At 40.5% G+C, this 26,228-nt stretch overlaps 1 protein-coding gene across 1 annotated transcript in view; it reads right to left on the bottom strand.

Moving 5' to 3' along the window:
* Positions 1 to 26,228, bottom strand: part of LOC122791831 — a 305,664-nt gene that overhangs the window by 75,338 nt on the left and 204,098 nt on the right. Inside the window, exons 10-11 of the mRNA XM_044059795.1 lie at positions 24,251 to 24,363; positions 1,860 to 1,944 (exon numbers count right to left, since the gene is read on the bottom strand). Coding sequence (XP_043915730.1) covers positions 1,860 to 1,944; positions 24,251 to 24,363 — 198 coding nt within the window. The remainder of the gene's footprint in view (positions 1 to 1,859; positions 1,945 to 24,250; positions 24,364 to 26,228) is intronic.

Below are 26,228 nucleotides of genomic sequence, written 5' to 3' on the forward strand. Positions count from 1 at the left end.
ATCACAGAATTCATAAACAAAGACATTGGTAACCTCCAAACTCTGGACCCCACCCAGTTCAGGTTTGTAAAAGGCAGATAATGCCTCCTGAACCTAGTCAACCTCTTTGAGGCAGTCACCAAAGCCGTAGATGAGGGTAAGTTGGTTCACACAGCCTATCTTGAACTTGCCAAGGCTTTTGACATCATCCCCCATTCTGGAATTATAGCTAAACTCACTAGGTATAAATCCCTATGTCTCAAGATGGGTTGCCAACTGGCTCACTGACAGAACCCACACTGTAAAAGTTGCAGACTCCAAATCTGACTTCAAACCAGTGACAAGTGGAGTACCACAGGGTTCAGTCCTGGGATCTCTCCTGCTTGGTATCTACTTCTCTGAAGTACAGGCTAACACAGAAGTTCTCTGGCTAATGAAGTTTGCAGATGACTGCAAACTAGGAGCTATAGTCGAGTCCCCAAATGATGTGGACATCCTACAGAAGGGCCTCACTGAGACAGATGTCTGGTGTCAGAGCCATGGCCTCAAACTCAATGCTAAAAAGTGCATTGCTATCCCCTTTGGTAAAAATTCTGTACCCATGAACTACCACATAGGTGGCATTCTTCTTAACACTGAATGTGTGATAAGAGACCTTGGGACCCAGGTGGACAGTAGTCTCTCCTTTGATAATCACATTGCCACAGTAGTCAGGAAATCCTTCTACGTGGCACATCTCATCACAAAAGGGTTCTCATCCAGGAAAAAAGAGGTCATTGTTCCCCTCTACTCGACACTCATTAGACCCATTATACAGTACAATGCCCCTTTTGGAATGTACTTCACAAGACATCTACAACAACTGGAAAGGCCGCAGAAATACCTCACAAAGAGGATTACTGGCCTCAAACAGATTCCCTACACTGACCATCTCAAAAAACTCCAGCTTTACTCTGTAGCATATCACCTACTCCGAGGTGATCTCTGCCTAAAATATAAAGCTATGTCTACCCAGAGCTATTGGACATGCTACACCTAAAGAAATCCTAATCCCTCCAAGCTACATGCTCTAGGGACCTAAACCTTGTCACCACAATAAACAGGACATGCTGGAGGGATAGATTCCTGCCCAGAGACTTCCCATACTCTGGAACAAGCTACCCATCTATGTCAAGCAAAGTTCCTCATTAACACTCTTCAAGAAAAATCTTGATGAGTGGATGGGAAATAGGAAATACACCCCGGGGATCACTTCTGTGGCTCTCCTCGACAGGGCCACAGGAAATTAACTTTCTTGGGTTGGCGTAAGCCAGGGAACTTTGTTGGCTAGACTTACTTAGGCCCTTGGGCCTATAGCCTAGTACCTACCTATGAACCTATATGATATGAGGGGAGTATAACACAGAGTTGTTGAGAAATCACGCAACTGAAACAAGAAACTACAATAATATTTAATAAGCTCCACTAACTTTTCACAAAACATATAAAAAGAAACAAAATAAATGTTCTTTCTATCATTATACTTATATATTGGAAGCATATTATTGTTCTTTTTCTTTGAACAAATATGAGCTTCAGGTTCACTAACAACTTCAGTTCCTAGTCCCAATATAAACCTATCATACCCTCTGGATAAGAACATTTGAGTAGTGGACCTTATTTCACTCAAAAAATCAAAATCATTATTATACAATCTTCTTAGTCACAATCTACACTGTCAGTATGATGGATGATGTACAACATATGCATGATCAAGAACTGTATAAATATTAACATGATAATTTCAGATGCTGAAAAACACAGCTGTGGATGAATTTTACAAATGATGCATTCCATGTCAGAATCAAGATGGGATAAGGGGGGGGGGGGTATAAACTTACCTTTCTCTCTGCCACAAAATCATTGATGTATTCCTGTCTTGCTAAGAGCTTCTGTCTCTCTTTCTTACTGAGAGTAGGCCGTGTTCTAGAAAAGAACAGACATGAGTAGAATATTATTTATTATTCTGTCTGTGTTATTTCCTGCCTTCCATTCCCTTTTCTGTTGATATTGTAAGCCTATATATTCTGACATGGCAAGAAAACTAATGATAATGGATGAATCACTGGCTATGTTAGAGCCATACTGTGGTCAAGATGAGGAGATGACCTTAAATATCGCAGACTCTTCACTTTGTTGTTAGCTTGAGGTTATACGTTTCTTTTTAACACCCTACACAATATGTCTGACACCAGCATGGATGTAGTCAGACATCTGCTGACATTCCTACTATCCAGTCCTGCCATCCAGTCAGTAGTACAAAAATCAGAATACTTGTTATGCAATGCACCATATAATACATTGAAAGACTATGCATATATTGTAAATGTAAAATAGCTCAACAATGTTATTAGGAGAAGCCATAGTCTGCACTATCTGCACTAGACAAAGGACAAATAAAAATAAAAATCCTTTGTCATTGCCAGTTTCTGGCTTGCACTTAATGTGTACTGCATTATCAGGAGTTAACAATATGCAGTCAACAAAATGAGAAAACATGAAGCAGTATGAAGCAGAAACAAATAATAGCAGTTGCTTGCATTTCTACACTAAATTGCAAAATATCTGTACAGGAGATTAAATGGAAAATGAGTGCAGTTATTTGTCAACATAAAAAAAAAAAAGTCTTCCAATGTTTTATTTCAAAACATGCCCTGCATCCATCCATAAGGTGCTGACAGAACAGCAAAAAGAGTGTGTTGGTTTTACCATGAATGTCTAAACTGTTAAGTATGCATTGTAAAATGGCAGTCTGTAGTCCTGACTATTGTCAAATAGTTTTGCTTAAAATAATCCACATTTTAACTTTATGCTGCATCTGCTTAAAGTAACAGCAAAGTTGCTTACATGTGCCCTGGAAATGATTTTGTAGTTTTGTAAAGAGATTTGTTTTTGAAATAATACAAATGTTATTAACTCAGAATATGGTCAGATAGCAGCATTGGAAAGAAACAAACATAACAAGTAATCATTCCTAATATATTACAGTGTTTTTCCTAACGTAACAACTAATGGCTTATAACATTAAGTAAAACTTTGCTTTATCAAATGACATTTGGACACACATTTAATTCTCACCTTGTCAATAATTAACATAGAATAAGATTACATAATTACATAATGGAAATGCTTCTCTGCACACAGTTAGTGGTGCATTTACAAAATTTCACTCAGATAGGAGGAACTTTTCCTTCCTAAAAGCACTGCAAATGTGACCAACCATGACTGTAGGGCCAATATCTCCTTGCCATAGTATCTCTCACTAACAAGACCTCTCCCATTGACTGTCCAGAAAGTTTTGGGACAAATCTACCCAATGCAGTCTACAGTATGGGCCTTTTCAGCAGATGACGCACCTTTCAATGGGATGCAATAAGGATGCGAGTCACTACAACTACTTGGAGAAGCCAATGCTGACAATCCTTTCTATAATTGCCTATAACATGGGATACAGGAATGAAAGTTATTATCAAGCAGGAGATATCCACCTGAAGAAGTCCTGTAGGACAAATGATAATGTCTGCCACAAAGCATAGACTGGGATACAATCTAAAAACATGAGCATCAGAGAGATCCCTGGGACTCCACACCTGGGCCAGACATGTGATAACAGAACCCCCTCCTGTAAGCTACAAGCTGGGTCCAGAGCTTCTAAACAAAACAAAAAAAAAACCGGGATCTGTTTTTTGTAAATATATGAGTGTTTTCATAGGTTCCCTATTGAAATATCATCACTCAAAATGCTGAGTGCTGAAAAGCTGAAAAAAAGACCAACAATTGCTGAACAGCAAATCTCAAAAATTGCTGTTCTCCTTAAAACTTCCTTTTGTAGGGGAGCAAGGCCCTCTGCACCTCCCATGTGGGTGGCAAGCCCCCAATACCCCCGAACTTATATATACCAACTCTGAGATCATCCTTTCTTGGAGAAATGGGAATATTTTGAGAAATGGCATCTCAAACTTGGTATATGTAAGTCTGTTCTTTCATCCATTCAGTCTCTGTATTTCAAGACTCACACTTGAGTTTCCCAACGTTTCAAATGGTTAACGTTTCAAAAAATTAACACACATCCTTCAAAGACTCCCATTATGAAAAGAAGTTACTCCTTCTGATAGCTCAACAACCAACATTTGACACTTGACCTTAGTCGTAGCAGTCCAGGAAACTAAAAACAACCTGTGCAAGGCCACTTCCCATGGAACTGCAGGAGAATTCATGTGCCTTAATTTCAATGTTATATTACTCCAGAGTGGGAAAAAGGATGTTGCAATAAACCCTTTGTAATTTGAAGATGTAACAGTATGTCTTCTGCTTAAGTATTTCCAGTATTCATGATTATGACTGCCCAACAATATGAATTTGTAAAGAGATACAGTATGTCCTAGTGGGTTACAAAATAATATTAATCATTTTGCTATTTGTCTCCTAAATCTCTATGCAGATACTTTCCAAACTAGCATTTATAATTGTGTACAAATAAATTGGTTGGGGATTCATGCTGGCTATATTGTTTTAACAAGGATAGCATGATGGCTCTGTGGGTATGATCTCTAACTTACAGCTCCATGATCCAGGGGTCAGTCCTTGTTAGTGCTTATATGGAGTTTCTATGCTCTCCTTGTGTATACATACATTTTTTCCAGGTACTCTGGTTTCCTTCCACCACCCAAAATCATACTGGTTGACTGGCTACTCTAAAGTTCCAATGTATAAGGCACTTACCTTTGTCCTTATTGCCCATGCCATGGCTGAGAAGCATCCATGATGACCACTTCACTTATCCAACTGTAACATTACTATGCCAATGCCTGCAGTTAAATATGTAACATGTAAGAAGAAATAACATTTCTGTTTCATTCCTACTGTTGGTTTTAGTGCTTTATGCTGCATTTCTGGTATAAAAAATTTGTGAAAATAATATTTGTTATCCTGCATTGTTTTGTTCTGCACCCAGCAAAATTCAGTATCATCCTCATCCTCACCAACCCCTTTTTCACTATTTTTTTCTACATGGAGTCAGCGTGCTGCTTCAACTGTTACTCCTTTTCTTGATTTGGTACGACTCTTTTACCTTCTTAACAGTCATGCTTGATTGTCACAGGTCTTCTAATGCAATTCATCTCTTGGCTTCACATCCTTGTTTCCTCGTCTTCCTCCTGTTTCTCTCAAATCTTCATCACCATATCATCTTCTCTTTTCATGCATGTGACCTAATCACCTAACCACCATAATCTGGTCTCTGTAACCTTCTCTGTAATTGGAACTACTTTGGCCTCTGCTCTAATGTCTTAATTTCTTTGTATGTCCCACAGTGTGCATCCTACTACCCATCTCAGTAGTTCACCTCCATCACCTCTAGCTCCCTCACCTGCTTGTGTCTTCACTGCTCAGGTTTCTGTATCATACAGTAGTAGTAGTCATACCACTGTTTTGTACACCTTACATTTCAGCTTCTGTGTTATTTTTCTTACACACACACACACACACACACACGCACACACACACACACACACACACACACACACACACACACACACACACACACACACACACACACACACACACACACTCTACCCCTGATGCTCTGTGCCAGAGTGCCTGCTATACCATTGACTATAGCTGTGACCTCCTTATTTACACTTCTCCCCAATAACACCTCTCAGGATACCTGAAACTGTTACACTGTTACATTATTTCCTTTCTATCTCAGTTTTCTGCTTTTATGAATTCCCCCATTTACTGCCATGACAACTGTCTTGTTTGTATTCAGTTTCATCCCAAGTGCCTTCAGTCCCCTATCATTTGCTGAAGTCCCTGTTCAGAGTCTGTTTGCTGAGCAACACTGTCCATATGTTGTTCATCTGTCCCCTCCAACCTGTTTGCTAATGTAATCCATTACCAGTTTGAAGAGCAGTGGGCTCAGAACTGAATCTGGATGCACAGCTGCTCCCAGGGATTCACTTCAGATGATCGAGTTTCCGAAATCTCAAAACTCATATGATCGAGACCATATGTTTGAGTTTTCAGAAACTCGAATATCAGAAGTGACAATAAAAAAAAAACACATTTAAAGACATTTTTGCAGGGGGGCAAGCCTCCCTGCACCCCCACCCCCCCTACTTAAATATACTAACTCTGAGATCGCACTACAGTGGGGAAAAGAGAAATCTCCCATTCCGCGCTTATGCAGACACTGCGGAACAAGAGATTTCCCTGTTCCCTGCTGTAGCACAATCTCGGACTTTGTATATTTAAGTAGCAGGGGTGCAGAGGGCCTGCCCCCCCCCCCGCAGAATCCCTCACCTAAGGCACTCACACACTTTATTTGCCCCCCCCCTTAGATGTTTGAGTTTCTGAAAACTGGATCATATGGTCTCCACCATATGAGTTTCAAGATTTCGGAAACTCGATCATCTGAAGTGAACCCGCTCCCAGTGGGACTCTCTCTGTGAGTCTGAACACAGTTTATACTTGTGTCATTGAGTCTTTGACATACATTCTACCAATGTTTCTGGGACCTTCTAACCATCGCAAGATTGCCCACATCAGTTTTCTGGGGGCTTTCATATGCTTTCTCCAAGTCTAGGAATGCCCATTTGGACTCTTTCCTCATCTCTAGCTTTTTCTCCACTATCTGCCTCACTGCAAACATTGGGTTGGTTGTGCTGGCTCTTGAGTTGAAGCCAAACTGCTCATCTTCTTTATTACTTTCTACTACTCTGCATATTCATTTAGCAATCACACTCTCTAGAAATTTTATGCCATATTTCAGGAGTTTGGTACCTCTGTACTACCCACAGTTGTGAATGCACCCTTTGTTCTTGCACACTGGCACTAGTATGTTTATTCTCCAATTATCTGGGATATTCCTTTTTCTCAATACTGCAGTGAGTACCCACAGGAGCCATTACTCCCCTATGTCATCTAACACCTTGATGGTATATAATATGACTTTATCTAAACCTAATGCTTACGCTGTCTTCATTATCCTAAGTGCACTTTATACTTCTACAGAAAGTTCCCCATTCATCATAAGCTGTGTCTGGGGCAGTACAGTTTCTGTGGGGTTTTCTTCATTCAAAAGCTGCTGGAAGTACACCTTCCATCTGCGTGTGATGTCCTGTGGATTGGTAAGCAGGTTGTTGCTGGCATCCCCTATAAATGGTTTCTGATGACCATCTTCTCTATCTTTCTGTCTTCGCCTTGCAGCCCTATATAGTTGTTTTGTGCCATCTGCTGAGTCACTTTCCAGAAACTGGAAACCTCTTTGTTAGCCAACCAGTATTTCATGTTACAAAATGACACAGGCAAGTTTGGGTTTCTTTCACTGGCCTTGGTCATTATTTAATACCTTGCTTGTGTCGTTTTGTGGTATTGGATTTTATGGCAAGTGACCCTTCGCTTAATATACCTCATATTTTTCGAGATGAGGGTGTTGATGCCACACAGAGAACTATGGAACATTATATGCTACAGTCTGCAGAATGAGTTACAGACCATTGAAGTAACTCTAGAAATAGTGTCCCCTTATATGCCTGGGAAAGGCTTTTGGAAGAGGGTCGTAATTTAAAAATGATGGATCCTTTTTCATCAGTGGGACAGAGACCAGATGAACATCTTTCGGCTGAGGTAAAAACGACTTTAAATAAATTGGAGCGTTAACTGCATAAAGAAACCTCAGTTTTTTATAATTTGGTTAGTTTAAAAAGATACAATAAATTAAACATAACACGAAGGAGTCTAAGGGTGTATAAAAACTCTTCAACACCTTTTGACCCAGCTAATGGTGAAGATAAACAATTTCAGACACGATGGAAAGCAGCACCACATCATTGTGTAACTGAGTGGGTTAACATTCTAATTGAATGGGATGTACTAAAAAAAGTGTGCTAACGTACCACTCTTACTAGCCAATTACCTCTGCCCCACTTTGAACAAGCTTTAAATGACATTAATAATAGTCTGAAGGATTTTTCCAAAGAATTGATAGAACGGAAAATGAAAAAGTTAAAAAGGGACATTAATGACTATAGTAATGTTTCAGCCTTCCCGGCTGATATGAATAAAAAGAGACGGCAAAGGGGTGGGCACTCCTTTAATCAGGAAACTAATCCAAGACAACACAGAGTGTCTTTTGTTTCCTCTGAGGCTGTGAACTCGTCAGAGGAAGATATGGCTTATCCCCCTTTGCCATGGATTCAACAATCTTCATATTTTGACCTAAATTTTTGTGAAGAACGAGAAAGGGATGATACACCATGGAAAAGACAGCATGCAGAACAAACAATAAGCGGCAATTTCAGAAACGCGATAAGAGAAGAAAATGGTACTGATATTCATTCTTTTGTTTCCGATTCTCAAAGTAATTTTGATAATGGTTCTGCTGGCCTGGTTTTGAATTTATCTGGGCTGGAATTGACTGTTATTGAATAGTCTGTCTTAAATTATGGACTGAAGTTTGTAGCTACTGTTTTACCAGTGTTACACAAAATGATATTTTCTGATGTTATGTAGTCCTATCTCGCCGTAATTCTTGCTGGATGTGGACTTAGCTGATACTAAATCCTGAGAGCTTTTACTGGCTCGAGGCTAGCCCCTATCCCATGGTGCCTCACAGCAATTCCCTAGATCTTGTCTGCCGCGAAAGCTTCGAGGTTGTGTCTTACTGGCTCGTTGGCTAAGTAAAACAATTTTTTACTATATTTAGTCCTTTTCTACCCTTTTTCTGATATATATATATATATATATATATATATATATATAGAGAGAGAGAGAGAGAGAGTGTCTTATCTCTTGTGCGACTGTTTTTGAAAGTTTTTCAACCCCTATTCCCACTTAGGACTGTACGGCCTATTTAAGGTAGAGGGCCGTAGTGCCCATTTAAGTTTGAGGGCCTTTCCTCCGTGTGTGTGCGTGTGTGTGTGTGTGTGTGTGTGTGTGTGTGTGTGTGTGTGTGTGTGTGTGTGTGTGTGACTGTTAAAAAAAATAAATAAATCTTCTTCTCTTCTCACCTTTATTGTTAATACTTTTACTGTTATTATCCTTTTGTCTTAGTGTCTAAGAATATCTAAAGATAAAGATAAGGATCACAAGAATCATCGCCCTTCGGGGTTCAATAAAATGTGATAGATCTGCACAGACAATGTCTCTTACAGACAGCCACACCAGTTCTGTATATTGTCTTGGCGAAGACCATTTACAGGAACCCTGCAACTTCTGTCACGCTTTTAGCACAAGAGTTTTGAATATAAGGAAGAGAAAACTCATTGACATGTGTCTCATGACCAGTTCCTTCCAGGAAGAGCTGGAACTTGCTCAGGCAGCTCCAAAATCCTCAAAAAGAAAATCATCAGCCCCGGCTTCAGAGCCAACAAAAAAGACTAAAGCATCGGAACCAAGAAGTTCCAGTTCCGACTCAGCTTCATCTTCGGTGCCGTCGATTGCATCGGTTCCGAGACAGTCTTCGGTACTGAAAATTTTGCCCGACATCAAGACTGTATCTCCTACATTGAGATGTCCTATTTTGGCGAGAAGGAGGTCTCCTTCTGTCTCCACCAGATCCTCCAGGTCCCTATCAGATGAGGACATCAAGAGGGTGGTGAAGAGGTTGCTTTTGGATCCAGCTCTGGCTAGAAAATTGGCCCCTCCAGACCCAAAGGTCTCGCAGCCGACCCCCTCACTGTTCCTCCTCTGACTGCTTCGCTCTCGGAGTCTATTACATCAGGTTCCTCTGTCTTTGACCCTTCAGCTCCGAGGATTCAACCTGTTTCCTCAGAGCCAATTACTCTATCCTCGATAGCTCAGTCTGGAGCCGAGGGTTCTGGGAGCCGATGCTCTTGTGTCGACTCCGAGGGGGACAGTCACCCTGGGTTCTCGTAGGACCCTACCCTCCCTCTCAGAGCCTCGGCTTGACTCAGCTTGGCTCCCACTTCTGCTTCGGAGCTGTTCCCTCTTGCTAGGAGTTGACCATCTGCCCTCTCGGACTGGAGGTCTTCTTCGGAGCGGGGGGAGGAAGGCTTTCAAAGCTATAGAGAAGGCTTTATCCTCTGCCAAAGCCATTCCTTTGGAACCTGTGTCCCACCAGCAGCAGGCAGCAACCTCTTCCCCCCTGCCACCCCCACAGCGTAGGGAACCAGAGGCCCAAGTAGCCCCCATTGGAGGTGCCCCCTCTTCCGAGACCTACCCAGATTATCCCACTGGAGAGCTCCCTCAGAAGAGGCTATGTAAGAGGAAACATGTCGACTCCCTTAAGTCTGTCACATCAGACACTGATTTAGAGGAATCAGTAGGGTCCCCTAGATCCCCCTCTGAGGATGTCTCCTTTTCTGACATCCTAGAAATCCTTAGACAGAGGGGTGATTGGAAGACCTCTAACCCTACTGAGGATGAATCAGTGTATCTTGAGGCTTTTGTCTCCCGACCTTCCACCTCCTGGGTGACAACACCTTAGGACCAACTTTTGGGGGTCATATTGCGGAAAGCATGGACCTCTCCAGATTCAGTGGAAGCCATCCCAAGGAAGCCAAACAAATTTATGACAGCACGTGAGGACAAGCCTTTCCTTAGTAAGGGAGTTCCAGTTGATGCTATGGTGGTAGCAGCAGCCACCAAGAAGGAATTATCTGAGACGTCTTCTAATATTCATCCTCCTAACAAGGAGTCCAGGATGATGGATAGGTACGGGAAGCATACTTTTTCTTCAGCGGCATTTACATTAAGATTGCTGAATTAGCTGACTCATTTTACTCATCTTCAGAGGGATCTCCTGAAAGAGTTAGGAGATACTCTCCAGGGTTCAGTAGCTCCGGGTTCCATGGATAAGGTTTCTACACAGCTCTCCACCCTTACCTCCATAGCTAACTCCTCCATGAGGCTGATCTCATATGCGGCAGATGGAGCAAGTAGGGCAGCCACAGCAGGAATATCCCTCAGGAGACATTAGTGGATGCGTCTTTGTAATTTTATGGAATCCTTCAAGTCTTCCTTCACTAATGTTCCCTTTGATGGTTCATCTCTTTTTGGACCCCAAGTGAAACAGACTTTGACTAGGTGTGAGCAGGAAGGGAAAACCTTATCTGCCATTGCAGTCTGTTTCTCTCTCCCATCCAGACCCTTTCCCAAGGGTAATACAGGAGGAAAAATATGGTTCCGCAAATCTCAAAAAGGTTTTCCTCAGGCACAAGGTCAGCCCTCTCCCACAGGCAGAGGTGGAGGATATAATGGAAGACAGCACCCTCGCAACAGAGGAGGTTCACAACATCAGGGAGACAGAGAAGCTTTCTCTGATCATCCCTTCTATCGACCCTGAGGGGTTGCCCAACTGTCCATCTCTGGAGGCAGTTGGGGGATGTATATCGCTGTACCCAAGTGCCTGGCTAACTATCACTTAAGATCGTTGGGTACACACAATAATATCCAGAGGTTACCTGATTCCCTTTATTTCTGAACCCCCAACAAATTGGTCTATTCCAGACGTACCACCCATCCAACTAGACTGTGCAACATCAGAGGTCATCTCACTGCAAAAAAGAGTCATCCAAGAAGTCCTCACAGAGCAAGTATGATCTGGAACTTACTCTCGATTCTTTTTAGTTCCAAAAAAGACAGAGGACTAGAGATCAGTTCCAGATCTCAGCAGGCTCAACAAGCATGTAAGAAAATCAAAGTTCTGAATGGTCACTCTGCAGTTGATATTTCCCTTTATCAGGAAAGACAACTGGATGTGCTTGATCGATCTCCAGGATGCATACTACCACATCAAAATGGACTGAACTCCAGGAGACACTTACGCTTCCGTCTGGGAGCCAGTCATTTTCAGTTCAGAACACTGCCCTTTGGCCTCACTACAGTCCCCAGAGTGTTTACCAAATGCATGGCAGTGGTAACGGCTCACCTGAGACATCAAGGATTCCAGATGTTTCTGTACCTAGATGACTGGCTCCTCACTGCTGCCACCAAGCATCAACTCATAAGGACCAGGGATGAGACTCTATCCTTGTGCACCAGTCATCACTGACAACTTGCGAAAGTCAGTCTTATCTCCCTCGCAAAAGACTGTATATCTAGGCTCAGAAATAGACACAACCACCATGTCAGTAAAGTTAACATAAGAAAGAGTGGAATCTCTACGCAGTCAGTTCAGATCTTTGCTAAACAAACAAAGAGTCCAGGCCAGAGTAGTCCTTCAAGTCCTAGGGACTATGGCTTCCACCATCCTATTAGTTCCTCTTGCTCACCTACATATGAGGATTCTCCAATGGATGCTATTCGCACAATGGTCGATGCAAGACCTTCCATTGTCTCACCAGATATTAGTAACAAACACATGCAAAAAAAAGGATCTGACATGGTGGTTGCACACAAAATAACTTGTCCTAGGTCGTCCACTTGTTCCTCCCCAAGAGAAAGCAGTTTTGACCACGGACGTTTCCCAGATAGGGTGGGGGGGCATTATCTGGGAATGACAGTCCAAGGTACTTGGCAGAACCACAAGAACCACTTGCACATCAATGTTCTGGAGATGAGAGCAGTGCTATATGTGTTGCAAGCACTTCACAGCTCCCTTCCCACCAGGACGACTGCAATTCAGTCAGACAACATGTCTGTCATGTGGTACATAAACAAGCAGGGGGAACCAAGTCTTACCCACTTTGCTGAGAGGCTTTAAGAGTTTGGAAATGGGTGATGGATACTCAATGCTTCCTGATAGCAACGCATATCCCAGGGAAATCCAACGTAATAGCGGACAAACTCAGCCGAGTAATTCTGATGCCTCACAAGTGGTCCCTGAATCCAATGGTTGTGAAAGAGATGTTTCACAGATAGGGCCAGCCTTGCTATGATCTATTTGCCGCTCACCTGAACACCAAATGCAGCAGCTACTTTGCCCTCATTCCCTGGGGATTTCACCCAGGGATGCTCTAGTTCACAATTGGCCCCCGGGACTTCTTTATGCCTTTCCTCCTTTTCCACTCATTCCCAAAGTAATTCAGAAAGCAAGACAGTTGAGGAGTTCCTTGACCCTCATTGCTCCTTACTGGCCTTGACAAGTTTGGTTTCCTTTCCTGTGGCCCTACCTCTTGAAGGAACCATGGATTCTGGACCCATCTCCAGATCTCCTGATTCATCAATCAGAACAGTTCCATCCCTCCATCCACACCCTCAAATTGATGGCATGGCTGCTCCAATTCCACGAATAGACAGGTGTATTCCCTTATCCTCAGCGGTCAAACATATCCTAATTTCAAACCTTCCACTCTGAAACTATATTCTAGCAAATGGAAAAGGTTTTCCCTTTGGGCTACAAATTGAGGCTTAGATCCATATACGGCTCCTGTAGAATCCATTTTATCCTTCCTGACAATTTTTCATGAAGGAGCGACAGCCGCTACAGTTAGAGTTCAATTAGCTGCCATTTCCAATTTCCATTTTGGTTTCATGGGAAATCCAATCATGCATCACTTCCTATGTAAAACTTTCTTGAAAGGAGTTCTTCTTCTTAGGCCCCCAATAAAACAACCATTAGAACCCTGGGACTTAAATGTCGTCCTCTCATATTTGATGCCTGCACCCTTTGAGCCATCCTCATTGTCATACGTAAAATTGTTATCATGGAAAACCTTGTTCTTGGTAGCCATAACATCTGCTAGAAGAGCTTCAGAACTACAAGCTCTAATTATTCAACCTCCTTACATTATCTTTCACAAGGATAGAGTCTCTCTCAGGACAAACCCTTCCTTTCTTCCTAAAGTATGCTCAGAGCACAATCTGAATACTACCATTGAGTTACCTGTGTTTCTTCCAAACCATTCTAATAAATCAGAGTATAGACTACACCAGCTAGATGTCCACAGGATACTCAGGTTTTATATACACAGGACTAACGAATTCAGGAAATCTGATCAACCTTTTGTTTATTTTTCTGTCAAAAGGAAAGGCTTGCCTGTTTCTAAAATTACTCTTTCGAAATGGCTTTCGGATTGCATATCCTTTGCTTATCAACAAGCTGGTAGACAATTACCCGTCAAAGCTAAAGGTCACTCTACTAGGGCTGTAGCTACTTCATGTGCCTTTAGATCTAGGCTCTCAATTGATACTATTTGTGCAGCAGCTACTTGGGCAAGACCACATACATTTGTCACTCATTACAAATTGGATTTGGCCTCCCGGGACAGGTCATCCTTTGGGTCCGCTGTGCTGAAGAGTCTCTTCGCTTGAGCCACCCGGGATAAAGGTGCTAGGGACGCTGTCCCATCCAGCAAGAATTACGGCGAGATAGGAATACATAACATAAAGAAGTTATGTGCTTACCATAACGTTCCATGTTTGTAGTCCATCTCGCCTACATTCTTGCGTTGGATAGCACATTTTTGGATGAAAGCAATGACATTTTTTAATGTTTTTTTCTTGTGATTCTTCTTTGAAAGATGATTCAGTAAATACATACCATCTATTGAATACTGATGGCTTTTTATATAAAAGTGACTTTATTCCATCATTTATGCATGAGAGTATAAAATATTTCTCAGCTATGTTGAACTATGCAACAGAAAATGCTTTTAAGGATTTTGAAAAGAAAAAATATGAGGTGAAATATAACTTAACTCAATGTCTATGGTTGGTCATGAAGAACTTATGCCAATGGCATGAGTTAGAAATTAAGCCATCAGACAAGGAGAATAAGATTGTGGTAATGCATTATTTACAGTATGAAAAAATGTGTTATGAACATCTAAATGATAACGATGCATATATGGTTGTAAATGTGTCTGAATATAATCAAGCAAAGGCTAGTTTTATTGAGTTAATACAAAAAGGCTATAGACTGGGTTACCTGTCTAAAGTGGATGTTGAAAAGAAATTTCTATTACTGGATGTGCATTGGCAAAATTTTACTGTTTACCTAAGGTACGCAAGAACCTGTTTCCACCTCCAGGGAGGCCCATAGTTTCAGCCAGATACTATTTTTTGAATAACATGGGCGTGTTATTGCATCATTATTTATTAACTTGTGTAGAAAGATTAGATTCTTATAATTGTGACAGTTTTGATTTTTTGGAAAAGATAGAAAGAATAAATTTGTCAACAGTGAAATTCTGGCTAGTGATGGATGTTTGTAGCCTTTACACTAATATACGTCATGAATGGGGTATGAAGGCCTTGAGATATTTCTTAGGAGACAGTCCCTTGTCTAATTTTCTGTTAGATATCATTGGGTTTTGTTTAACTAATATTTTTTTCAGTTTAATGGTAGACTTTATAGGCAAGTGAAGGGCACAGCCATGGAGGCATCTTTTGCCCGCATGTATGCCAACTTGTTTACGGGTTTTTTTTGAGTTACAATTTCTTTATCATATTAGGTTTTATAAAAAACATGTTGTTTGATACTATAGATACATTGATGATTTAATATTTTTATGTGATAGGAGAGATGTCAAGGTTAATGACTTTTTAGGTCATCTACATAATAATCAGTTTGATTTATGTTTTAATGGAGTACAAAGAGGTAGGAATGTTATTTTTTTTAGATCTAGAATTGGAAGGTGTTGTAAATGTGGGGGTGAAAACTAGAATCCGTAGGAAATTTGAGGACAGCAACTACTTTTTGCATGGTGTGAGCTGCCACCACCCCTCCCCACTACCATTTGATGAAATCTTTAACTTATGGAGAATTACTCAGTATAAAAAGACTGTAATGAACAAAAGGTTCTTGAGGCCGAGTTTAAAAAGACGTGTGATCAGTTTAAACAATGGTGCTATAACAGCTCTTGTATTCAAGACACATATTATAAAGCATCCACTAATCAGCTAGCCAAGGATGATAGACATGATATGGCCAGAAGTAATAAATGGCTTAGTAACATAAGAGATGGACCTGGAAATAAAGAAAATAAAATTATGTAGTTTGTTACAGAGTATACTATTTTTGCTGATATTTTTTTTCTAATATTGTGAAATATTATTGGGATTTTTTATTTAAAGATAAGAGTTTAGTTGGGTTGCTCCCTGATAAATTGTGCTTTTCTTACAAGAGGGGCCGTAATGTAAAGGACATGTTGGTTCATAGTTATTATACCACACCGGTTCTATTTAGGAACATGGACATGGCAGAAGTTGGTACCATTCCTTGTAAGCATTGTTCTGGTTCTACAATGTGTCCTGTTAGTGAACTCATATTTCACTGCAGGAATCCTTAGTTCATTTTTTTTTTCAGGATCATTGAGATTATGAATACTGTCCTTTCTTTCCAGTGAAATCTGATTGTCATCTGATTGTCATAAGTCTGTCATTAATTCTAATGATATCCTTCACTTTCTTCTGAGGACTCTCCCTCACCAAAATTCCCAAACCATTTCTTGTCTGTCTTCCCTCTTAGTAGAAGACTCTGGATTCCAAGCCAAGTAGCTTTGTTGCATTGCCCTTCCACCTTGTCTCTTGGATACTCAGGATTTCCAGCCACCTCCTTACTATAGATTCACAGATATTCCAAAACCACTTTGTCTTATGACCATTCACTTCCTGCCAGTACCGTCTTTCAGGCTGAACTTCCTTTATCCAGAAAGATCATACCAGTCAGTCCCAGAGAAAATTTGTGGATACCCATCCAGTCATCTAACTATTTATTGAATTTGTTAACCAAGGAAGAGCGCTGATCAATTTTGACCAATTTCAGTCTCAGCCCAGGATCAATAACATGACCACAGAATACATGAGATAACAAAAATATGAAGTGACAGTGAATAAAATACAAATAATATGCAATGCTAAGAATACAAAAGTACAAAAACCAGTAAAGTAGAAAAACTTGCTTTACAGTTAGGTAATTTGAGCAAAGTATAACTAAATATATATATATATATATATATATATATATATATATATATATATATATATATATATATGGGCTACGTTCAGAATTTCGAAGTCCAAAACTTTGAATCCCATATCATCGACGATCATATGTTCGAAGTTTTAAAACTTTGAAATCCTGAACAGAGATCAAATACAGCGTGGATAGGGAGATTTCCCTTGTCCTCGCTGTAGTGCGATCTCGGTGTTGGTATATTTAAGTAGGGGGATGCAGGGGGGCTTGCCCCCCTTCATACACTTGTTTTTTTTTTTTTGTTTAGTGGTGTTTCAGGAAGGGTTCACTATTTCGAGATTCCAAGATCTCGAGATTCTGAACTCGATGTTCTGAAACTCGAGATTTTGGGATTTCGAAATTTAGAAGTGAACCTATATATATATATATATATATATATATATATATATATATATATATATATATATATATATATATATATATATATATAGGTGCTGTTGGTTTGGTCAACAGGGAGTTTAGTCAACATTTGTTTAATCGACCATATTTGGATAACTATACAGAAAGTCGACAGGTGTGAAAGAGCGACAGTCCCTGAGTAAGGGAATATTCCCTTTCCCCTGGGATTGTACAATCTTGGAGTTAGTATATGTAATTAGCAGATGGAAAGGGGATGCAGCCCCCTACATGAGGGGATGTTTATGTTATTTTTTTAAGTAACATTTGCATGTACCAAGAAGCAACCTTGGTGCATGTGTACTAGGAAGTCAATGTTTCCATTTTCGATGTAGAGTGATTTTCCTTCAGGATGTCAACATCTGTGTAAGTCAACCAACTAATGGTAAGTTTTATATATATATATATATATATATATATATATATATATATATATATACACACACACTTATTTTACTTTCCTTCAAATGTGCACAATGTCAGTCTATTTGGTTGACAATGCCTGGTAGGGGATATTCCCTTCCCCAGGGACTGTGTCATCTCAGAGTTAGTATATATAAGTAACAAATGGAGGTGCAGATTTCTTATAGATATCTATATCTATATAGCTCTATATATATATATATATATATATATATATATATATATATATATGTATAGTTATAGATATAAAAACCTGGCATATAGAAATCTGAGATCGAAGGCTTGAAGCAATAGAAGCTAGAAGGGCAGTGATATTAGAGGAGAAATACTAGTTGATTTAGGTCATGTGGCATATTGGGTTTCAGGAGCATTTAGCTTAATTAAGTAGATCAGATGATGGCATACTTCTTAACTTCTAAGAGCAAGAAATCTGAAGAAAGCAAAAAATAAGTGATGACTTCAAATCTTTGAAAGTTGCTAGAATAACAGGTTTTGCATTAGCAAGCATCTTCTGAAGGCTATGGAGTCTGAAACTCAAATGCATGTCATTATTTTGTGATTTCTATCCTCAATGGTTTACCAAAAAAATACACTTTTTATGAGTAACAGACCAAAAATATCAATCATAAATATGAACATTTGGCATAAATTTGAACAGTTGAAAGGTATGGATGATGATCACCATCAAGCCATTTGCCAGACAGGTTTAGATGGCCTCTCCTTTATTCCTATTGTTCCATCTATGTGGACCTAGACAGTCCTCATATGCTGTTCTGTCTGTCTAAACATGAGTATTTGGGTCCCCTGAATAGAAACTGGGGGTTGTTGTTAAGTCACCTTACAGTACAGAAACCTTCCAGAATGATCTCTCCTTAATAAACTCTTGATGTACCAGTTTGCTATCCATCTAGGACATGTTTAAAATAAGAAAGAGTCACACTGCTCAACATGCACAGGGCATTTATTCCAGATGTTTGGGAGGTGCTGGCAGGTTTGTTTAGTTTACATACAGCTTTCAGACAATACAGCTATTCCAGGCAACCCAGGCTTCGCAACTGGACACCACCTAGTCAGTAACTAACTGACCCATGGCTGTTGGGCTTTGTGATAGGTGCTCACTAGCCAAAAGGGGCACATAGACCCATCCCATCATTATCATGGGTCCCTGGCATACATTGAAGTTGACCAGGTCTTCAACCCACTTATCTGCCCATTTTTGTCAATATCAATAAATACGACCAAATCACCTTGAGCCAGTTTTTACACTGTCAAATGACACAGCTCACAGTCTGATCTGTCTTTTCCTATCTAGAGGATACTGCACACCACAGGTGATGTCTAAAGCAGTGGGTCAACACAGCTCTTCCCTTGATGGGCACCCCTAGAGTCAGTGCTGCTGGCCATGACTCCAGTGAATTTTGGGTGCACTCTATTGACATAGATTTCAAGTTCAACCTTGAGGTGGAAACACCCAGCCTGTTTTTGAGAAGGGTCTATGTTAAATAAATGAATGCTTAAAATGTCGAGTACAACATACTCAAACACTTTTAAGCAAACATTTATTTAGAACAAAAACCTTTCGAAAACTGCCAGATGAAGATGTATCAGGGTTCTGATGAAGTTCACCTAAGAGGCTGTACGAAAGCACTCAATTATGATTTTATAGCGGTGGTTTTATGGTTTGAATTTTATCTATTAAAGGATTTTACATCTTCATCTGGCAGTTTCCGAAAGGTTTATGTTCTGGTTATACGTTTGTGGTCTCATATACCGAATGTTTATTTAATCGACAGCTGACAATGTCGGAAAACGGAGTTCCAAAACATTTTGTTTGGCCAGCATGGAAATATGTAACACATTACGTCATGTAAGCTAGTGCTAATGGTGCCATATGGTGCAGAATGGGAGAATTTCCCTTTTCTGCACTGAAGTGCAGTCTTGGAGTTTGGTATATTTAAGTATGGTGTGTGTGGGGGCCGCACCGTTATGGTATGTTTTTTTTTATTATGGCTACCAAATAACATAATATTCACCCTTAACATAATAAACTTTAAAAACTATAAGGTACCCTGATTCTCCTGAAGTATGTCTTCCTATTAAAAGAATCCAAAAATGCAGTTCTGGGCAAGAGTCTACCTCCACTCTTCTGGTTTATGCAATATATAGATGATTACAATGTGTCATGGACTTTTCATAGAACCATAGCAGATCATAGGATATTACTAGGCTAATGGTTCTGGGGCCCTTACAAGCCTAGCCAAGAGTTTGTCCCCAAAAAAGAAACATCAATCAGCGGTTCCCTATTACGAGAACGAAAGTCCGTTTAAGCGAATCCGTAAACGTCGACACGTATTGCTTGAACCGGCATTACAGCGAACGTCCAAAAACCATGAATTTGGAAATGTCGAATTACCATGGTTGGCCCGTCTGTGGTATAACTCTATAAGGTAAGTGTGCGATAGTTACAGACCTTAGGGTTACGGTGCGGGTTAAAGTAAGTGCATAGATAGTTAATGTATGTAAGATTTAGTATAGGGTTAGGAGTAGGGTTTTGGTAAATGTATGCATGTGGATTATTTATTTTGTTTATTTATATTTTCGTAGGGGAAGTGTGTGGTAGTTACGGACCTTAGGGTTAGGGAGGGGTTAAGGATAGTGCATAGATAGTTGTGTATGTGGGGTTTAGTGTAGGGTCAAAAGTAGGGTTTTGGTGCTTTACTTTAGGGTTAGAAGTAGGGTTTGGTTAGTGTATGCATGTGGTTTATTTATTTTGTTTGTGTAGGTAGTATGTAGCGGGTGGTGGGGTTGGACGCCTATGACAGTTCGTGATTTAAAATTTTGCGGTTTAGTGCATTCAGTATTCTCACGGTTCGTGCAATTCGTGTCGGTGTTTTGGTATTCACTCAAAAGGAGTTTCGCTCTGGTAATATAGACCCCAATCAGCACCTGTTACACCTGTCAATGAGGGACAGAGGTGGAACCTCTGGTACAAATTTGTGGTTGCCCATCTACTCATCAAGGTTGCACTTGAAGAGGGTCAATGATGTACTTTGTTTGACATGTATGGGAAGTCTATTCCAGAGACGGGGCAGCCTCTGGAAGACAAACCTGTCTCTCCAGCAGATTTTGTTAATATCACATATTAGATTTAAGCCTTTCAACTGGATACTATGCGAGGAGTTAGACTTACATGTAAGGAGAATCTCTGGTGAAGCAGGGTCTGAGATTGCCTTGTAGGCGAGACACAGATCACCTCTGAGCAATCTGTATAATACCAAGTAGAGTGATATGAGCCTGTCCACATAGGACAAGTGTTGTAGGCCATGAATTCGTTGTGAGGTATTTCTGTGGCCTTTCCAGTTGGTGCAGGTGCTTGGAGAGGTACATACCAAACAGGGCATTGTACTCTATTATTGGCCTAATGAGGGAGGAGTACAGAGAGGTAATAACCTCCTTTTTTCTGGATGCAATCCCTTTACTTATGAGATGAACCAAGTAAAAGGTTTTTCTGATCACTGCCGCTACATGATGGTCGAATGTGAGGTTGTTGTCAACCTGTGTACCCTGATCTCTCACCACAGGTTGTGTGCTTAGGGGATTGCTGCTAATATAGTAATCAGTAGGGCCATGTTTTTGCCAAATGGTATGATAATATATTTTTTTGCATTTAACTTAAGGCCATGACTTTGGCACCAGTCATTTTTTGCTGTGAGACCCTCTTGAAGTATTTTAACATCATTTGGGGTGTCAGTGACAGCATCCAACTTACAGTCATCTGCAAACTTGGTCAGCCACAGGCCTTTTGTCTTTGCCTGGACCTCTGAGAAGTAGATGCCAAAAAATAGGGGTCCCAGGACAAATCCTGGGGGACACCACTAGTGACAGGTCTGCTGTCAGAGGTAGTGGTACCTATTTTGACCTTGTGGGTCCTATCAGTGAGCCAGTTGAGCACTCACCTGATGAGATAGGGATTTGCGCCAAGTTCTGTTATCTTTTTGAGCCTGCATGGGGGATTGTGTCAAAGGCTTTGGCCAAGTCAAAGTAAGTTGTATGTACTGACTTTCCCTCATCCAGTGCCTTAATGACATTCTCAAAAAAGTCAGCCAGTTTCAATAGGCAAGATCTGCCCTTGACAAATCCATACTGGGTGGGGTCAAGTGCTTGGAGATTGCCTATACCCTTGTTTATGAGATCCATAATAATATGCTCCATGGCCTTACAGATCAGACTTGTTAAGCTAATGGGGCAATAGTTTCCAGGGTCAGTAGTGGCACCACCTTTCTGCAAAGGGGTGACAATGGCAGTTCTCCACTCTGCTGGAATGAAGCCTGTACTTTGGCTATGGTTGAATACGGTGCTCAATGGCAAGGCTAGTTCTTGCTGGAGATGTTGCAGAATACAGCCTGGGATACTATCAAGTCCCATGGAAACTGTGTTCTTTGCCTTGGACAGGGCCTTTAACACTAGATCTACAGAGATGTGAGGTGCGGGGCAAGTATCGGGGATGGCAAATGGGCCTTTGTGTGGGGACAGGGGGGTGAAGTTGCATTGAACCTATCTGCTAGCAGGTTGGCTAAGTCAACAGGATCAGTGTAAGTGGTACCATTAAGAACTAATTCAGAACAAACCTGGGATTTGCCATGGAGGTTTCTGACGTAACTGAAAAAGCCTTTGTGGTTAGCCTTTGTTTCGGAGGCTAGTTTTGATTCATAATTGGCTTTGGAGGTTTTCACTAGTGATCTAATTTGCTTGTTGAGGCTAAGGAGGGAGTTTTTCCAACTGGGAATTTGTGCCTTTTTATGCCTGGACAACAGTTTCTTCCTTTTGTTGTAAAGCCTGTTGGATAATGTCCACCACATAGGTTTGTGTTTCACTGAGGAGCAGGTTTTAGTTCTGTTGGGTATGGCTGAGTCCATGCAGTTGTACAGGTGCTTGTATACTGCACTGGCATACTGTTCAGCATATTTGTCTGCATCCTCTGAGGGGGCAGTGATGTGAAGCTACTGATACCCTCCCTTAGAACGTTGTAGTAATTTTTTTGAGAGGTTTTTTAGCCTGGTTACAGCTGGGTGAGGTTTGGATGGGATAGACACCTCGAATGAGACAGACCGATAGTCAGATCTCACCAGGGAAGAACATACTATGGGGGTGGTGCAGTGGTTACCCATGTTGGTGAGAACCGAGTCTAGAATGCTATCTCCCATTGTGGGAGATGAGACAAGCTGGTCTAGTGCATTAGAACTGATGAAGTCAAGTAATCATTGGGTGAGTGCATTACAGCAGGAATAGTTCACCCAGTTTATGGTGGGGTAGTTGAAGTCACCAAGGATCAGGGTGTTAGGAGGGTACCTTGATGGACTTAAGTAGGTCCGGGTAGGAGGAGTGGGTGTCCTGAGTCATGGGGGGGGGTCTATAGCTGGCTATAACTTGGATGGGTGCCTTGCCAATTGTCACTTGCACCTGGAGAAGTTCTAGTGCATCATGCTGGCAAACCAGTCTGGATGTGTGCTTGTCTTTAATGAAAATAAAAACTCCACCACCCTTAGTCTCCCTGATCTCACTTTGGGGTTGGAATGTGTGGAATGAGGTATAGTCTGGTAAGCAGGGGTACACTCTGCAGCCTTGAGCCAAGTTTCCGTGACTGCACAGATGTTGTCATCTTCCAGTGCTAGGAGAGCCTCCAGTGAGTGCATTTTCAGTTTAAGGCTCCTAGTGTTAAGCAGCATGACCTTCAATTTGCTTTTTGACAGATCTTTTATACCGGAAGATTTGTCTGTGGGACATTGCCTAAAAAAGGCACAATGAGGGAGGAAAGAGCCTTGGCCAGAATCCTGAATCCCAGGTGTGACAAGGGGAAGCCATCTCTGGCAAAGCATCTAGGCCTGTCAACCATGTCATCCCAGGCGGACTAGGCATCCTAATCTGTTTACACTGCCTAGTGACTAGTCTAATGACATTTTTCCTCTGCAGAGTGGGACTCAAAATACTTGTTCTAGTACTACTGGTCCAGTGTAAAGCTAAATTCACTGTCACTTTCACTGTAAAACTCAGCAAAGCAATTTTATGTTCATCATTTGCATTACTACATTTTATTTATAAAACTGCTTACAATTCTTTACTTTGTTTCTATTCCAGGTACCAGATTAAACATAGTTCTCTTTAGTTTCAGTTTCTACCTCGTGCAAGAATTAATCATTTTCATTTATAAAACATCAGAGAAACAAAATGCATAATTTTGTTGACATTACTTTATTGCATTTTGTTACAGAATAGAATGGGTTGCAGGTATGCCAATTAATTTTAGTAAACTTTTAGTAGGACACAAATTAATTCTCGTAAACTTTTAGTAGGTCACTAAGTATGAGATGTAAGACAGAAAATAGCCTTGGTATTCTGCTTTATTTTAATGTTCATTTTTTTTACATTTTTGGATTGTTACTGAACATGAAGCCAACAGAAACATTATTATCATTAACACATAATACCAACTCTCTAATTCATATTTTGTGAAAGGAACTGAAATCAACATACCCTGAACAGATCCGAGACAGGAGCAGGAAAAAGGCAGAGGTGCAGAGAAGGAAAAGAAAAGCCTGGAATGGATTATCAGCACTCATCCAGTGCCAAAAGGTCAACACAGTGCTCTGAAAAAGAAATGTGCAACACAACAGTGTAATTGAGCTAATCTGACCGGACAGTTTCCAGTGAGTCCTGAAATGCAAAACATCTGAGTACAGCGTAGTATATAATGGTGGTGTGGCACATCATGGTACAGTACATTACTGCACAGCTTGGCATCGTATAACACAAAACATCTGAGTACAGCGTAGTATATAACGGTGGTGTGGCACATCATGGTACAGTACATTACTGCACAGCTTGGCATCGTATAACATAGAAAATGCTGACTGGATCTTACATTAGAATGAAATCTAATTGCAACAGAACTACATCATCCTGAAATATCACGCCGCAGTGACATTGCACTAATGCATAGAAAGCCTCTGCAAATCTGTGGTGTATATTATTTAATAGCCAAGTTCTAGTTCTTACTAATAGCAAACGCACCCTGCATACAATATTCTTAGCTTAGTTTTTATTAGTATCAAGCTGAACGCATATATTTATATATGGATAGTTATATAGCTTGAAAAAAAGTTGTTTATATTAAGTTATCATCAAATGTCAAGTATCACAATAGTCGGTCTTCATATTATTGATTATTAAGTGAATTACTGCTCTACTACATGCACATCTCATCACAAATGACGAGGATAAAGCTATACATTTACGATCAGAGATGTGACATTAAATCCAAGCAAAATATGCAAACAACAGTAATCTAAAAACATAAATAGGAGAACTCCCATAACAACAACTGTAAAACAATGCAAACTACTAAAATCACCTCCTCACACAGGAGCGTCCACACCTACATCCTTGACATGGAAGATTTGCTTATACACCCCTTGCATATATTAAGCCAATTGTGGTGTGATCATAACTACAATAAAAAGCTTCTTATCAATGTACAGTCAACCTTGGCATGTCTTACATCTGCAGAGGTTAACTATATGAAGTTAGGGTTAGGATTAGCAGGCCTTGCTAAGGTGTGTAGAGCCTGGCCCTAACACTATACCTCATCTTAGAAATAACACTTTCCTTAACACTACTGCTGTTTAGATAGATTAGAATGAAGTGTATGGGAGAATTTTGGTTTAAAGATCACAAAAGAAAATTGTTTTCCTTTTGCATTCTTTTGCATGTTCATTGTTAAGGGTCTTCACTATTATGAATGTTCGAAATGTTTTTCCAGTTATTTTGTTTCAGCAGTTTGACATTGTGATCATTCATAATAGTTTTGCAACACTTTCAATACACAAGACAACTCGGATATATACTACATTCATATATACATGAACACACTACTAAATCTATCTCGTAACATAACCCTAACTTTAACCCAAATTCACAGACAAGCAAACAAACATTAAATCTATCCCCTTACTTAATCCTATCTCTAACACTAACAGGCACACACTCACAAAGACACTCCATCCCTAGGAAATAACTAATATCATAGCTCACAAATTTAGTGCAAATTTTACTCCACTCACAGTTAGTTATCTCACAGGTTCCACAATCCCAGCCACCCCCTTTAATTACTATGGAACAAGTTCTTTCAGTCGTCTCAAAAACTAAGAATACTTCATCCATGGGCCCTGACAGCATACCAGGTTGCCTGATTGTCAGTGCCAAATATGGCCTTTCTGAACCCCACCTCAATCTCTTTAATCTAAACCTCTCCACTGGTTACATTTCTGAAGCTTGAAAAACAGCTATTGTAATCACACAAGAGTAACCCAAACATGGACCCTAGAAAATATAGACCCATTAGTCTCACTAGCCTCATATGTAAAGCTGTGGAGTGCATTATCTTAGACTTCATTAATCTGGACATTAAAAATCTCTCAATCCTGGACCCTCATCAATTAAGCTTTATCAAAAG

This window comes from Protopterus annectens, chromosome 17.part0 (assembly GCF_019279795.1).
Source record: "Protopterus annectens isolate FY-2018-M chromosome 17.part0, PAN1.0, whole genome shotgun sequence".
NCBI lineage: Eukaryota > Metazoa > Chordata > Ceratodontiformes > Protopteridae > Protopterus > Protopterus annectens.